An 18,428-nucleotide genomic window follows, 5' to 3' on the forward strand; every position below is an offset into this window, starting at 1 on the left:
TTATAAACAAGTCCCAAAAATGTAAGTATGTCCTTAAACAGTATCATCTATTTATGCAACTTTGCAACAAGTTTGTTTGTACTGATGCATTAATATTCTGCTAATTCAGTTCTGACAATCTACAAGTTTTAATGTTCGTTTCCATTTCAGAGCTTCGCTTTTATGGATGTTGTCATCCTTGTTTTCTAATATAGTTAGTCCGAATGGTTTTGTTTTATACATATGTTTATTTATATTGGGGTAGTTTCTAAATCTCCCCCACTTCATTGTTAGGTTCAGAGAAAAAGAGAGAGAGAGAGAGAGAGAGAGAGAGAGAGATAGAGAGAGAGAGATATATATAGAGGGAGAGATATATATAGAGGGAGAGAGAGAGAGAGAGAGAGAGAGAGAGAGAGAGAGAGAGAGAGAGAGAGAGAGAGAGACGGAAAGAGAAAAAGAAAAGAAATTTGGATTTGAAAGCATAAACTAATATAGAGTGAAAAAATATAAGATAGAGATAGGTAGCTGAGAGCAAGAGAGAGAGAGAGACAGAGAGACACAGAGAGAGAGAGAGAGTCGGTAAAAGAGAAAAACAGAGAAAACCATCGAAACTTAAATCTCCGTTAAACTTATAAAAATTACTTGTATCCCTGTCAAGATTTAGTTAACCTTTCGACACACCACCTGTTACATCAAATTACAAATTATACAGAGTAGCTACGATACTTGAAAAAGTCATTTTTAAAAATAAAATAAGAAGTTCAAGAATTAAAGTTTGAAAATTCATCATTCAGGCACAATTTTATACATCATATTTTAATTTTGGGTTTGCGCTAACTATAGGAAATGTTCTTGTTCAAAAAAGCTTTTGTCTCTAGGTGTTTTGTTTCAATGGGGTAATAGGGGTCGACACCCCCCGCCCCCCCCCCCCCCCCATATCATGAGATTTAATCTCAGATTGTTTCTCGAACACAAATGAACTTTTGGTAAAAAAAAACGTTTTTTGCTGCTAATGTTAGGTTAGGTTAAATAAAGGCTATAAAAGTCCATAGGGATAGGGCCCCAAGGGGTCAAAACCTTAATTAGGGTCTAACAATAAGGTTCTTAAAAATAAATAAGATGTGAGAGGGTCATAGTTAATGAAATAGGTTAAGGTTAAAAATAGGGACCTCGTACAAAATGCAACAGTTACTGCGCTATCTAAGACAAAAAAGATAAAATTGTGGAACAATTAGGAGAAAGGCGATAGAGTATCCAAACTAAAGGCAGAGTTTAGAAGGTAGGTACACATTATCTGACTACACAAGGCAGAATATATCTACCCGTTTGAAGCTGAAGATCTCGGTAACCTTTGAACAAAAAAGATTTTGTGTATAGTTTTCCCTTACGTCAAATGGCAAATCCACTGGATTATCTAAAAATAATTATAATTTTTTTGCAGCGCTACTGGCGAAAAAGTAATCCTTGTTAAACTTTGTTTATCATACATTAGAGTTGACATTTCAAATTTTCCTTTTGGGATCCAGCCTTTGACTTTTCAATATATTTGTCATAGGTCATAATGATAGTTAATTACATGGATATAAAGGGATAGGAAAGTGGCCGATAAATTGATGTACATCTCCAATGATAATACAGAAAATTATCTCATTACTTAATCTAATGAATCAACAATTCAAAATCCATAAAAAGTTGTTGAGCCAACGAATAAGAAACGTTCTTATAAAACTTTGGGAAACATTGTCCCCTCTCTCTCTTTCTCTCTCTCTCTGGGTTAATTAAGACCTTTGTTTAAATCGTCCTATCATATTTAAACTCTGAATGATATGTAGTAATATAAGGAGCTATATATAAAGAAGAATTTGTATGAGTCTATATTTATCATTTAAGATCTCGCAAATGGCTGTGTCTAAGGTTGTAAATTTTTTTTACGAAGATTTACATTTTGTCTTCATTGGAGGGTGTTAACTCACCCCACGCCCCCCACCTTTAGAAGGGATGTTGGGTCGTAGTCACTGTGAGGCTAGGTGCAAGTCTATTTGTTGTATATTGATTTTTGTTTATCCATAAATAATGAGGTAATGTGATATAGGAATAACGCATGTAAAGGTATTCATTCCAGATTATAGCAACGCAGCTTCTATATAACCAAATTCAGAACGTTCGGTCCTTTATAACTAATGAAACCTTAACAGTAATATTTTTGGGGGGGAGGGGGAGTATCTTTTAAGGATTAAACCTTCTAGTGGATGTGGTCATATGGTCTAAAAACAAATACAAAATGGCCCTGAAAATTGTAGAACTGTAGTTGGGATCATACTGGACAAAACCTCATTGAATCATTTTATACTCTTGTTTTAGATATTCTTCTTATCTAATATTGCAATATCATTAAAGTAATATAATATCTTATTAGGGAGTTTCAAATTTATACACTTTAATTTATCTATAATTCTAGAATGGAGATTTCTGACTGTGCCTTTGATGAAGAGGACTCAAGCAGCAGTCAAAGCGGTCAAGAGTGGAGTAGCGGTCAAGGCGGTCATGACCAGCAACAAGGGCCATCAGTGTCGAATCCTAGCAGTCCTGCAATTCATATTCATACAAAGTGAGCCAATTTTTATTGTAATGGGAAAAAAATATGTAAATGACAATTTGAGTCTGAGTACTCTGAGTTGAATTAAATGGCAATTTGAATTGGGAACAAAATTGTTTTTGTTTTAAAATGTCAGTTTTGCTCAACCTCTCTTCATGTATGAGGATTTTAATAAAATGCATTTTTTAGGAGAAAACGAGAACGATTAATTCAGCGCATGCGTCAATTTTCAAGTTCTGGACTACTAGGCGGAAGTAGCAACAGTGCAGCAACAGCAAGTGAAGCACAGTCAGCGGCATCTAGCGCAGTGTTCGCTGAGGCGGGCAGCACGGGGTGCATTGGAGGAGGTGCGGGGTGCACTGGGGCAGTTGCGGGGAGTACAAATGTTGGTGCGGCGAGCATTGTTGGTGGGCGGGCAAGGTTGAGATCAAAGGATGGAAGTCTGGATTCCACAGACAGTGGTGTCAGCTCCCTTAGGTAGTATTTTCATGGGCTTTATTATCACTGGTCTAACTAAAAATTTATAAAAAAGAAAAAGACAATAGGATAGGTTACTTCAAAATGAAAGACATTTAAATTTTAAGTGTTTTTTTTAAAGTACGGTTATTTTAGAATATGTTGGGTCATTTTCTGGGGCTATTTCTCTTTGGCAAATTTAATTATTAATCTTATTATAAATCTATAAAAAGGATCAGGTTCAGCAACAGGCAGCCCAATTGCTGACAGTCTGATCTACCGACTGGCACCACTACAAATCAATATAATTTAAATAGACCGCAATTTAGGAGATTCTTGTCGAGTACAAGCACAGATAGTAATGACAGCAGTATAGCCACAACTTCCAGGACAACTTCTGATCATCATGATTTTGCCAGACAAACTTTCAGGTATTATCAGATTATATTTCTCTTTCCACCTGTTTTCTTTCTCTCTCTCTCCTTTTCTCTTTCTCTCTCTCTCTCTCTCTCTCTCTCTCTCTCTCTCTCTCTTCTCTCTCTCTTTCTCTCTCTCTCTTTCTCTCTCTCTCTCTCTCTCTCTCTCTCTCTCTCTCTCTCTCTCTCTCTTTCTCTCTCTCTCTCTCTCTCTCTCTCTCTCTCTCTCTCTCTCTTTCTCTCTCTCTCTTTCTCTCTCTCTCTCTCTCTCTCTCTCTCTCTCTCTTTCTCTCTCTCTCTCTCTCTCTCTCTCTCTCTCTCTCTCCCCATTAATCTCTCCTTCTCTATCTCTCCATATCTCTTTATCTCTCTTTCTCAATCTCTCTCTCACATACACACACACTAACTCTCTCTCTAGCTCTCCATCTATCCCTCTTCTACATCAAAGGATAGATTTTTGAACTTTAAAAATCATAAGAGTAGCTAAAATGTTTCCTAATTTGGCAATCTTTCACATAAATAGGTATGAATTGTCGATTTATGCTGCTGTCAAGCCCTGTATATATAATAGTCCTTATTTTAGATCAATAAGCCACCAGGATGGAGATGTAAAGAAGAAAAGCTTGGAGTTCAGAATTCTAGTTTTAGGTAATCTATTAATATGATCAGCTTGTTCCATACAGCTTTGTTTCTCTTACCTGTAGTGACTAGTGAAGTATTTAACTAAATGTGACAATGTAACTATGTATGTACCTATGTAACAAAATATGTAACTATGTATGTACCTATGAAACAAAATATGTAACTATGTATGTACCTATGTAACAAAATATGTAACTATGTATGTACTTATTGTACCTATGAAACAAAATATGTAACTATGTATGTACCTATGTAACAAAATATGTAACTATGTATGTATGTACTTATTGTACCTATGAAACAAAATATGAAACTATGTATGTACCTATGAAACAAAATATGTAACTATGTATGTACCTATAAAACAAAATATGTAACTATGTATGTACCTATGAAACAAAATATGTAACTATGTATGTACCAATGTAACAAAATATGTAACTATGTATGTACTTATTGTACCTATGAAACAAAATATGTACTATGTAACTGAGTATTTGATCAAGTAACTAAATATGTATCTATGTAACTAAGAAAGTAAATAAATATCTATATGAAACTAAGATTGTAACTATGTAACTAAGAATGTAAATATGTAACTAAGTATGTAATTAAGCATGTGACAAAGAATGTATCTATGTCACTAAGTATGTAACTATGTAACTAAGTATGTAACTTTCAAATGAAGTGTGACTATGTAACTTAGAATGTTCTATACAGCTTTGTTTCCCTTACCTTTAGTGACTATGTAACTGAGTATGAATGGATTTAGAATTAATTGGATCTTACACAAGATTGTCTTGTTGCTAATAAAGTGAAACTCATAGCGGGCTAAAACAACGATCCCTTTCCCCATTACTACATATCCTCAGCTACTACTGGATGAACGAACTGACTAATAAAGGAATGGAGATAGCAACCTAAATATACAACTATTTTTCCCCTTTCATAAGATAACTTTACTAAGTAACTAGTAACTATGTAGTTAATTGTGACCATTAAACCTAGTATATCCTAAATACTTATTATTATATAAAGTACTGATGTTTTTTGTCTGTAGCGAAAGATCTCAGTAACTGCTGAACCCAAATAGTTCTTCTTTACAATGAACCTTGTCTATAATACAAAATAGAATGATTTCTGTTCATCCGTCCATCTGAAGCTTAAGATCTCGGTAACCGCTGAACCGATTCAATTCTACTCTTCAGGGAATATATCTACTGGTCTTCTGGTGGTTTTAGGCTATTTTCTTGGGGGGTGGGACACCCCTAACAACCTCAAAAACAAAAAAATCCCCCTTCAATTTTTTTACTGATGCATGTAATAAAAACATTGGTGCTGCACCACCCCTTTTTTTAAATTTAACTCTTAGGGCAAAGCCCCTAGAGACTAGGGGCGAAGCCGCTAGTAAAAAAAAATTGAGTATGAAACAATCTAAAAAAATGGAAATTGGATATTTTCGTTTTAATTTTAGAGTAGCTGCTTAACAAAAAACATTTTTTACGCAAATAGGAAGTGTTTTTTTCTTTCTTCAATGTTTTGGTAAAAAGATATTCTGTTTTGAAAAACATTATAAACAAGTATATACAATATACTAATACATTTTACCTTGTAAAAAAACCGCACATTTTCTCCTGTCAATAAAAGCTTGAACGTCCTTTCATATGTGATATGTTTACAGGGATCTTAAGTAATATTGCAATGGCCGATAAATTTGGCCAAAGATGATAAACAAAATTACCCCGTCTGTAGATTGGGCACTCAACCAAAAATAATTACCTCAAAGGTTTTAAGCCAACTAATTAGTAAAATGTTACTCTAAAATTTTGGAGACTACGACCTAGTATATTATAGAGAAGCTTTAATACTAAAAAATATAAGAAAAAACATTTTTGTCAAGTTTTTTCTTTATTCCTTTTTTGTTGGTACAGGTACTCTATAATTTAGATTTGTTTTTTGTTAATTCATTGCAATGCATTTTTGTCTATTGATATTACCAGTGACATCGCACCTAGCGATTAGTTAGGTTTTTGAGTGTAAGGGCTATATTTGTTATGGGAGTATCTATTCAACCCGCTAAATAGCCTAAAACCTGTTTAGTACCAGTAATAAACTTTCCTCAAAATTGTAGCCCTTTCCGAGATCTTGCATGACATACAGATAGACAGAAAGCTTTATACTTTATGACATAGATTTTTAAACTTATCGCCGTTGTTTATTTAATATAATATCGGGATCATGAAAGAAAACGAAGTAGCGGGTTTTGTCTTATTTTTACAGTAGCTTTTCTACTATTCTTAGCCCCTGTGGGGCCATTTTCCTAACCCTGCGTGGAAATCATTAACATTTACCTAACCTAGAAAAATCCATTAAAACTACTCTGAATGATCCTAATATTTATAGTGGTCTGAAAATATTCTATTTGCTGTTAGCTTGTTATTGCTGCGCTACGTGTGGACAAAATTGTCTTTGATACAAACTATTAGTTCCACCTCTAGTATTTTCTTTTATGGTATAATTGACCTTAATTAATGAAACAAGTGACCAAAACGTTAGGGAACTATAGGGATAAGACAATTGTCGAAAAATGATGAACATAGCCATTGAAATTACCCAGGGGCGTCCAAGCTTTTTATTTTGGGGGGGGGGTAAAAATTTTTTTTACCCCCCCCCAAAATTTTTACCCCGGGGGTAAAATTTGCTTGGGGGGGGGGGGTAATTACCCCCCCTTGAAATCTGTTGGCAGGGGTAAATTTAGTTTACCTCCCCCCAAAATTTACCCCCGGGGTAAAATTTTTTTGGGGGGGTAATCGCCCCATAACCCCCCGCCCCTTGGACGTCTATGAAACTACCCCTTCCTTATAAAGATTATATTTTAAAAAAACTTCATCTAACTTCAAAAATTACTGCCATTAGAATATAAAAAGTAGGGATTTTTGTGATATGAAATAAAATATTATATTGCCGGATATCCGGCCGGATAGTTTCAATATCCGGTATCCGGTCGGATATTGAAAATGGCCGTATATCCGGCCCATCCCTAAAGAAAATATAATAGTAAACAAATCAACAGTTGTAAAGATTTAAACATATTAATCAATAGTATATTAATTCAAGTTGTCACGACTGGTATTATAATTCAAATGACATCTATAATACAAAGTAGTACGATGTCTGTCTGTCTGTCTGTCCGTCTGTCTGAAGCTTAAGATCTCAGTAACCACTAAACCGATTGGGCTCTACTCTTTAGGGAATATACCTACTGGTCCTGGGATGGTTTTAAGCTATTTTATTGGGGGTGGGACACCCCAACCCCCCGAACCCCCATTTTTTTTTACTTTTTAGTAGCGAAGCTACTCTATAATTTGAAATGTCTGTCTGTCCGTATGTCCGTAAGTCCGTATGTCTGTCCATATGTCCGTCTTAGTTTGGGGGAAACGTGATTTTCTCGGCTCCTATAAAAGATAAAAGGCTGAAACATTCCCATTATCAAGGAGCACAATTAACTATAAAACATCAATGGCGATAGGACCGCTTTTTAGCAGGTTTTAGGCTATTTTTGTATTTTTCACATTTTTCTCCATATCTTTGGTGTTTATGGTCCGATTTCCAAAAATTTTTCAGTTATAGAATCAAAATGAAATTTCCTGTCTTTTCAAGAAAACAACTATGACAGCCAGACTGCCTTTATGTAGGTTTTAGGCTATTTTTGTATTTTTCACATTTTTCTCTATACCTTTGGTGTTTATGGCCCAATTTCCAAAGTTTTTCAGTTATAGATTTCAAAATTAAATTTCCTTTCGTTTCAAGAACACATCAATGGCGGTCAGACTGCCTTTTTGCAGGTTTTTGGCTATTTTTATATTTTTCACATTTTTCTTCATATCTTTGGTGTTTATGGTCCGTTTTTTTTTATATTTTTGTAGTTAAAAATATCAAAATTAAATTTCCCGTTGTTCCGAGCATCCAGTATGTAATTTACTTTGACCGTCAGTCTGTTAGTCTTAGTACTGGAATACAAAAACAAATGTTGAAAAGGTTTCGTGATTTTTTCCTAATATACATGCTTTTGTCAACTAATATCTAAATTCTTATTTAATTGTTTATGCTTCGCTACTTATGGATGTTGTCATCCTTGTTCTTTTTAAATCTAAATAACACAAAAATAGGTTGATGAAACCTTTTGGGGCAAAGCCCCTAGAGGCTAGGGGCGAAGCTGCTAGTAATTACTATATGGCATTAAACAAAAGTGGCCATGAGTGACATACAATTGACAAAAACATTATATATCTGGAGAATGACAAAAGTTTTGACCTGGAGGGGTTGTTGAAATAGCGACACTCCAAGTCATAAGTTCTGGTTCGTTGGTCTGTCGGTCTTGACACAATGCATTAACACAAATGTGAAAATGTATAATGTCATTATGACTACATGATCAGGGATCTAAAGGCAATAATCGATAAATTGATGTACAATGTACATCCCTGATGATAACACACAGAATTAACCCCTACTCTAGATGAAAATTAGTGGTTGAAACATTTAAACACTCAACTTAATAAACCAACCAATCAAAATTCAGTAAAAGTCCCCAAAGTTGTTATGCCAACGAATAAGAAAACGTTGTTGTAAAACTTTGGGGACTTTTGTAATAATCATCCTATTGTCCCCTCACTCTGTTATTATCAACAAGACAGGGTAAAGTGAGTTCAAACGCTTTTATCTAATTAAAGAATGTTTAAAAATAGACTTTCATACATAATTCCCTCTAGAATTAAAGGATAATTACACCGTTACATAAAATCAAACTCGGTTTTGTCAGTTTTTTTTTTTTTTTTGGGGGGGGGTAAATATTTTTGATTGGGGTAATAAAAATGTGTGCGAAGCGCGCTGAATTATATTTTTACTCTTCCACCCTCTTTACTCAACCCAGTTTTTTTTAATATTGTAAGTACGAATATTTTTTAAGAAAAATTTTGGCAGTGATATAAAACCCCCTGGACGCCATTCAGTGTTATCCTTAAGGAGATGTAAAGTATATTAAAATAATTTTTGCCCCCCCCCCATTCCTGATTACTTTGTAATTCATATATATGAATCCAGGGACATTGACAAAGATACTGAAATATATAAAAAATCCAGAATTACAGGCCTGTCTCCTGGGTTACTGTGACTAAGACAATATCCTAAAACAGTGGCGTAAGTTGTAGAGAATAGAAACACCCCCCTTAAATTTAAATTAGGTATGCCAGCCTTAACTTTTTTCACCACTTTTTGGTTTCACCCCCCGAGAAAGACTAAACTACATAACTTTTGTGTCACTTTTGAGGAAGACGATTCCTGTGACGCCATATAAATTTCAGAAAGAAAAAGGGAAGGGGGGAAGAAAATCTCTTCAAAAAAGATGGGAGAAAAGGGAATCGTCTTCTTACAAAGTGACACAAAAGTTATGTACCTTAGTCTTTCTCCACCCCCCCCCCCCCCACCCCAACATCCTAAAAACATCCCAGGTCCTATGTAAAGCTTCCATTAAAAGGAGGACTCAAACTGTTGAGTAGTTGTTGAAATCTTAAGCATCAAATAAAAAACCTTACTAATTCATAGAAGAATATAGAATTATTGATTTTAGAATATCAATTTCTGTTGTAGATTTCTTTGTATCAATTAGATAAAAGAAAAAACAAAAATAGAAATTAGATAAAACTTCTATCTAAGTAAATCATTAATGTTATAGAAGTGCACCTATTATTTTATGTATGTCTGTACGTCTGTTCGAGTCAGTTAGAAATATAACTCCATTATCTCTGTTATTGGAAGATTTCAAAACTGTTCTTAATTATGACCAAATGTATATACATATATGAAATGGTCATAATTAAGAACAGTTTGACTTAATAAGAGCATTTGACTGAAAGGTTACACACAACTTTATGCAAAATATACGAAAAAATGACCCCCTTTGTTTTAACATTTTATGAGATGTAATTTCCCAAAGCTAGCTTTTTCTTTTATAAGAAATTCAACAATTTATAGCTGACTTATTACATGCATGAAATATTAGAATTAACTACCCCACTTTGTTTTCCTATAGGCCCAATTGAGGGATTGGTAATCTAGACTTTTTATATTTTATGTTTTTTTTTGTTTTTACAATTGTTTTTGTTTAAAATTTACGCTGTTATACTTATGATCATAAATGTCCTTGTTTATATAATCTAACTTAAAAAAAACATATGAAAGTAGAAAATCATTATAACAACACAAGATTGTTTATATAATATGTTTATTTATTTTCTTGTACTTTAATCAGATACTTCAACTTGTACTTTATATGGTAGAGAGGTTAAGGACTGTTTAATCCAAAATCATTAAAATAATAGCCGAATAATTATTCAATTCATCTTACAACAAAATGTTGGTTCCTTCACCCCCCCCCCCCCCCCAACATACACACCCCTTTTATTTATTCTTAGATTTTTTTTTCATTTACCCCCCTTGCCTCTCACCTCTAATAAAAAAAAAGTCCAGGGGGGTTAATTAATTTATGAGACCCCCCACTGCTAAAAATAATTTTTCCAGTATGGCTTCTAACCAGATTAATATCCAATAGATTATAACCGGTTTTGAGCCATACTAAAAAATCATGTATCGTATCGTATTAAAGGCAATATTCTACGAATAATAAAATAATATTTGTTTTAGGTCCTAGTAGGTCTGGAAAGACGGCTATAATATCTCAGTTTCTTTATGACTGCTTTCAAATTGAATATAGGTAAAATATTTCATTTTGAAAAAAGCATTACTTTTCAACTCATGTGTTTGTCTGTATGGTAAGATGTTGGGTGTCTTAAAGAGGCTAGCCCATCAAAAATTCATGAGGGTAACGTAAAGGGTATCATTTAGGATATCCATAAAAAAATAATACTTTTTTCACCTGTGGGGCTGCTATCCTAACCAAACTCATAATATTTTCAAAGAGGGTGTATTGGTGTATCCCATGCAACGACATAACTGACTTTAGAACAATGGTTTCTTTAGCTGTAATTTCAGTCACATGACTATATTATTAAACGTAGGGTGAAACGACAAGACAACTTGTGAAAGTTAGGACTTCTAGATAAAGGTCATGCATTAAAAAATTGGTTGTCTGCAACATGGGTGCCAGAATTTTTCATGCTATACTTTTTTTCAGTGAAACAGTGGATGAAATGTATAGAGGAGAATTTGATACAGAATCCTGTAGGATAGCTCTCAATATTGAGGATACCGGTGGCAGCTATTTCCAGGTACGAACTACAGACTGTCTCACTGACCGACCAACCGCCTGTGCGACTGACTGTTTAAGTTATAGGCATGCCACATTACATATGAAAATGGATATAGGATATACTTGGATATATTGAAAGGTAAAAATTTGTCGTTAATTTAGCTTAGTAACATTGACATTTTTTATTGGTCAGTTCGTTTATCCACTAGGGGTACAGTGGGTAGATTTTGCGTTTTTCTAGCCAGTTGCAAGCATAACTTTATCAAAGTACATGAATTACTGCTAAAAGATCCAAGTAATATATATCGATTCATTTAAATCAATTTAAAACAGTCAACTAAAAAAAGCTATCTAACTTTTAATATTAGGTTTAAAATAAAACAAAAATATCATCAATTCACTTTCTAGATTATACCTAATTGTTCGAGGAATGTATTTACAATATTTAAATTGATGGGATGGTTTTAATCTGTCTAGATTAAGGATGAGATCTACACATTATGGACATACGGAAAGAATAAATATAGAAAAGGTTTCAAACTATAATTACTAGATTAATATAATAAAAAAATAAAGATTAATTTTTTCGATTACAGATTATCTAGTAAAATACGTAATCATTGAAAGCAAAACTTTTCTATGGTAAGGGTATTCTGTTATTCTGGGGGGGGGGTGTATGGCAATGGGGGTGGAGGGGAGATATCGTTATTTTAGCCAGCTGCAAGCATTACTTTATTGTAGTACATGAAATTCTGGTGCAACATCCAAGTATATTATATCGATTGGGTGCAGCTACTCAATATCTGTAGTCCAAAGATTAGCACCACAACTTTCGAGTTTTTAGGCTTCGCTTTCATTGATAATGTCATCCTTGTTTTCTAATTCAAGATTAGAGTAGTAAAGTGTACATAAATATTGAATAACTTTATTAAAATTGAACAGTACTAATTCTAGCGGCTACACTCATAGATGCCTTCTATGGAAATGAATGAAAAGAGGGCGGGGGCAGTACAGTCGACCCTTCAATTAAATTTTTTTTTTAAAAGGAAAAGGTTTTTAAAGGTATGGGAAGTTGAATTATTATTATGTCAGAGGAATGGACCAGAAAATCTTAAAGTTTTGGTAAAGTTAGGACTGATGCAGCAAAAAGGGAAGAAAAGTTTTATTATTCCAATATTTCGGTTCGTTCAAAATTCTGATTAGTGGGGGAAGGGGGGGGAGGGGTGGTTCCCAGTGCTCCTTGCCTTATAGGAATAACCTAACCTAACCCTAGCTTATGCACATTTACCTTCCCACCTATTTTCATGTTTTTATCTGCAGCTCATTTAATACTTATTTTTTTTTTAGGAATTTCGCACCATGGCCGAGATATCAGCCGCAGCTACAGATGCATTTATCCTTGTTTACTCAGCTGTCGAACCGGATAGTTTTCAGGTATAGTAATCTATCTATTTTTAATCTATCCATCAATCAACCTTCAATCTATTTATCAATCTGTCGATATAATGATATAATGATCAATCTATCCATTAATCTATCTATTTATCCATCTATCTATCTATTCATCATCAATCCATCAATGTATCAATCCATCAATGTATCAATCCATCAATGTATCAATCCACCAATCTATCAACTTTTCAATCTATTATTTATCAATCTATCTATCTATCTATTAATCCATCTATCAATCTATCTAACAAACAACCAATCTAGCTATCAACCTTTTTATGTTAATGTTATGACATTTTTTCTTCAAGAAAGTAAAAACACCACACTGAACAATTATGAAATTGCATTTAATCCCTTGGGGAATAAAATTTATGTTAGATAAGAACCAATTACAGAATAATTCAATTTTTAAATTTTATTTTAAACATATAGTAAAATATTTGACATTCATCTGATTAAATCTACATTTATCAATGCATTTTGATCGATTTACTTATCTAATATCTTTGAATGTATCTCAATATTATCTCTCAATTTATCTATTGTATTTCCTATTGATGCATATATCAATGGATGTATCTAACGATGTATCTATTGATGTATTTATCAATGTATCTATCGATGTATCTTTCGATGTATCTATCGATGTATCTATCGATGTATCTATCGATGTATCTATTGATGTATCTATCAATGTATCTATCAATGTATCTATCGATGTATCTATCGATGTATCTATCGATGTATCTATCGATGTATCTATCGATGTATCTATCGATGTATCTATCGATGTATCTATCGATGTATCTATCGATGTATCTATCGATGTATCTATTGATGTATCTATCGATGTATCTATCGATGTATCTATCGATGTATCTATCGATGTATCTATCGATGTATCTATCAATGTATCTATCGATGTATCTATCGATGTATCTATCGATGTATCTATCGATGTATCTATTGATTTATCTATCGATGTATCTATCGATGTATCTATCAATGTATCTATCAATGTATCTATCAATGTATCTATCAATGTATCTATCGATGTATCTATCGATGTATCTATCGATGTATCTATCAATGTATCTATCGATGTATCTATCAATGTATCTATCAATGTATCTATCAATGTATCTATCAATGTATCTATTGATGTATCTATCGATGTATCTATCAATGTATCTATCAATGTATCTATCGATGTATCTATTGATGTATCTATCAATGTATCTATCAGTGTATCTATCAATGTATCTATCGATGTATTTATCGATGTATCTATTGATGTATCAATAATTCTATCTTTTTAATCTTTAATTTAAATTTCTACATATTTAGGAGCTGACCCAATTGGTAGAGTTAGTTCACCGTCTGCGGGGGGAGGATATCCCAATAGTTGTCGTTGCAAATAAATCTGATCTAGGGCCTCAACTTCATAGAGAAGAATTTCAGGTAATTTCATAAAAGTTAGATTTGACCGCCAAGTTAGTAAAAATTCCATTTTTAGGTTTATGTGCAGCCAAAGCACTAATTCTCATTTATTTGTGGCGTAGACTTAGATGGCCAATGGGGGGGGGGGGTAAGGATTGTTTACCCCACTAAAACTTTTAAACACTCATTTTAACCCATCACACAAAAAAACTTGGAAGTCCTTGAGTGTAGAAAATGAGAGAGACAAAATATATTTATTTCAGGGAACAGGGAATGTGATTCAGACAAACAATTAATTTCCCCACAACCATCTTCCATTATTTCTCCCCCTTGTTATCCACTTCCCTTCGTCTTCAGCAATTTCAGAAGGAATTAATTGAATGACTCCCAGCCCCTGATTTATTTATGTTTTTACATATCTAACTATCTATTTTTCTGTCTTTCTCTCAATCAACCAATCAACAATTCAGCATTAAATTTAGGCTGTTGTAACATTGGACTGGAATCATGGCTTTGTAGAAGCTTCGGCTAGAAATAATGTCAACATCTCAAATATTTTCAAGGTAAATAGATTATTTTTTTTTCTGTCAAATTTTAGCAAAGAACCTCTGAGTTAGGATACAAAAAAAAAGGTTTTAAAGAAAGAAAAATTAATTAAATCTAATTAAGAATGCCGTTACTTTTCATAAAAAGTGATTAGTTTTGATAATATGTAAAAAACCTGTTTGAATGGAAATCAGTTCAAAAAAGGGTTCAAGGGAGAAGTGGAAAATTGTTTATATCGTAAAATTCCTAACTTTTACAACTTATATATAATTTATATTTTAAATATATTAAATCCCTTTTTCTATATATAAAAAATAATTAATAATTAATGAAAAAGGTTAATACATAATTACACGAGAATAAATATAATTAATTTAAATGTCAAAACCAAATAGTTTCCAAAATCATATGAATATGTAGAAAGAAAGAAATTAACTATTTTTCTATCTATCTATATATTTATCCGTCTATTTATCTATCCTGCGACCTGCTCCACACCTCGTTATATCTAAAGATGGAACACAGTAATAGTGTCTGACTGATTATGACGTAAAAAAATAGCCAATGAGAGGCCGTTATTGACCAATAGTAAAATTTATAGTGGCCTCTCATTGGCTAATTTTTTTTTGTTACGTTATAATCAGTCAGACACTATTACTGTGTTCCTAAAGATGTTAAAAATGTTACTACTTCATCTATGTCCGATGCGCATTAATATTTAGATTAGGGCAAATGCCTTGGTCCCAAACAGGCGCAACTCATTTCCATACATAGGTTGAACTTCCAGTCAAACATCGTGCAATCGAGAGTTGTTTGTTTGTTGGTTGTTACTCAGTTTAATATGATTGGACATAAAAGGAGAGATTGGCATTCCGTAGTTGTCTTTGGTTGTTGGATCTGATGTCAAAGTGTCATGGACAAATCCTAGTCAGTATGAGGTTTTTAGTCTATTTATCTTTATATCTGTCTAGGAGCTACTAAGACAGGCAGAAATCCACAAGAAGCTTCCCGATCAGAACAGCAAGTTATTCAGCTGCAGCCACATGTCGATGCTAAAACGTAGATCTTCAATGCCCCAGGTGGGTCAATGAAACCCTGCAGGGCCCTAAAATTGAAACTTTTTGCGTTCACGTTCGTTCGTATGTCTTATTTTTTTTATGCATTTATTGTTGTTTTTGAAACCAGTTTTTGTTAACTAAAAAAGGAGATACTGGATTATACCTAAATAATAGAATTAGTACCTTTATTACCTAAATGAATCTTACCACTAAGAAAATAACTTGTTCTGCCTTTCGTTTAAAAAGGGGAAGAAATTAAGTTTTGAAGAAAATATATTAACAGTCCGTCAGTCCATCCATCCGTCCGTAAGTAATGCCTCTCGGGATTAGTAATTTTCTCTCGGCAGAAATTTTGGGTATAGTCCCTTAAGTAACCTCGCACCTTATAAGGCGATTCTTCGTATTTTTTACTATAGCTTTACCCCTATTTCTAGCCCCTGTGGGGCCAATTACCTAACCCAACATAACCTATAAAAAGCCATTTTAAAAATACGACGAATCGCCCCTTATGAAACGATGTTACCAAAGGGACTACTCCCGGAATTTTTGGTGATGATTCCGTATACCAAATGAGCATACAGTATACAATTTACTCGGCCTGTCGGTCAGTCGGCTATTCTATGACTTATCGAACATTCTCTGTCTTTCTTTTTTATAGAATCTTAACATCTGCTCTATAACTCACTTTGTCCGCTTGTCCATCTATAATTTTATTGTTCTTTGGATGTTGTCAGCCTTGTTTGTAATGTATATTTCTAATTTCAGGTTCCTAAATTCTACCTCGGAGATTCAAGCCACAGTAATGAGAAATTTTCTATCAGAAGAAAGAAACAAATTTCCGAAGATTTGCTTAGAAAAGACTCGTGTACTATATCTTAGTTCTATTGATAGTAGAGCAGCCACTCTGAAATAAGGAATGATCGCCTGTCTGTCTGATCTGTAGAATACTTGAAAATGTATCATAAATATTACCCATTAACACACACACAAACACACTCACACACACAAATCACACACACAAACAATTACTTTAACAAGATAACTTTTTCAAAAAAAAGGCACAAAATTTGTCAAAAAATGGTATAATTAAGTATTGTAAAATAGTTTAATGATTTTTTTGAGCTGTTTCGCTACTTATGGACATAAATTATTAACAGTTATTTATCGTATCGTATTATAGACAGCTTCCGCGTATATTAAAATAAAAAAATCTAAGATTAAAACCAAAGGCCTGACTAACAAAACTGGTATTAATTTAATTTTATTATTCGTGCAAAAATTTCCTAAATATGATGCTGTACATTATGGCTGAGAACCGGTTCCTGACTAGAGGATATTAATCGGTATCAAAACCACACTGGCATATATTTTTTTTGCTAAATTTGATGAATTAAGTTGTAAAAAAAGAGTAGTGACCCTATAGTTAGTAGAAAATAATAAATAAATTCTCTTATATGTCAATAAATTAAAAATTTCATAGTTATCTTACTTAACCTAACCTATATCTTAACAACTAAAAATTTTAATAAATCAAAATAAGGAAATTATGATATGTTGATATATATCGGAGAATTATGAAAATGTGTAGTTTAAACAGTTTTAGGTCAATAGAAGTCAAATTTATCTATCCCTAATTGAACCCAATAAAAATATCTTAAGTACTCTTAACATGTATCTATGATATAATTCTATTATTATAATGACAGTCTTGGAAAGAGATTAATTTGTCTGCTATTTTCTATCACTGACACCTTATTAAAAAGATGTAATATAGTATAAATTTTATGTGAATATATATACAATATTATAGTCAATAATAAAAATAATAAAATATTTTAGATACAAAAAGTTTTTTTTTAATAAAAAAAAGTACTCTATAAAAACATGGTTTGTTGGTCAGTAAACACCTTCCCCAACAGGGTTCGGCAGCCGCGCGTAAGCTTCTTATAAACCTAAGGGAAATCAAACTTATACAAAGTAAAAAATCGGCTAGAAGTCTGACCTGAATGTGTCAAGCCCTTTTTTCAAAGGCATCCAGACGGGTTTTAATTTGAGGCTTAGCGCAGCTGCCGAGCACTGGCACAAACCCTCAAGAAAAAAAAAACTAAAAATAGGCTACGAATATGAATACTATGATTTCATTGTAGTAGAACAGCTGTACCTAAAATTAGGCAGTTTGAACTCTAGCACAAAATAGTGAGGTTTTGATAAGGTGGTTTCCAAAGTTTTAGAATAACGTTTTCTTATTCGTTAATTTACCAACTTTGGGGACTTTAACCTTGACTGATTGGTTTATGAAGCTGAGTGTCCAAAAGTTTCAACCACTAATTGTAGTCTACAAAAGGGTAATTTTGTGTATCATCATTAGGGAAGTACATAACTTTAATACGGACGCAGCCGCCAGTAAAAATATATATAAACCCTAATTTAAATATTATGTTCTTGTATTAGATTAAATTTAATTCAATTTTAACAGAATCTTTTAACAGGGGTAATTTTGTCCATCGTAACGCAGCAATGATAAGATATGAATTATTTTTAATAAAAGTAGAACTATGAAGTATTATGCAGAATTT

At 33.1% G+C, this 18,428-nt stretch overlaps 1 protein-coding gene across 2 annotated transcripts; it reads left to right on the forward strand.

Annotated features, from left to right (window-relative positions):
* Window positions 1-641: 641 nt before the first annotated feature.
* On the forward strand, window positions 642-16,827 carry LOC145330690 (uncharacterized). Of its 2 annotated transcripts, none has more exons than XM_080175349.1 (13): window positions 642-773; window positions 1,215-1,258; window positions 2,438-2,587; window positions 2,765-3,052; window positions 3,349-3,462; window positions 4,031-4,095; window positions 10,792-10,861; window positions 11,282-11,375; window positions 12,704-12,790; window positions 14,156-14,269; window positions 14,731-14,811; window positions 15,766-15,873; window positions 16,618-16,827. In XM_080175349.1, the coding sequence occupies exons 3-13, from the start codon at window positions 2,439-2,441 to the stop codon at window positions 16,729-16,731; spliced, it is 1,284 nt and encodes a 427-aa protein (XP_080031475.1). In that variant the 5' UTR covers window positions 642-773; window positions 1,215-1,258; window position 2,438; the 3' UTR covers window positions 16,732-16,827. The 2 variants fall into 2 exon arrangements, with proteins under 2 accessions (XP_080031475.1, XP_080031476.1); XM_080175350.1 differs by having other exon boundaries at window positions 644-773; window positions 3,361-3,462.
* Window positions 16,828-18,428: the final 1,601 nt, after the last annotated feature.

Source organism: Acartia tonsa, chromosome 10, assembly GCF_053477335.1.
Source record: "Acartia tonsa isolate MP-2025a chromosome 10, ASM5347733v1, whole genome shotgun sequence".
Taxonomy (NCBI): domain Eukaryota; kingdom Metazoa; phylum Arthropoda; class Copepoda; order Calanoida; family Acartiidae; genus Acartia; species Acartia tonsa.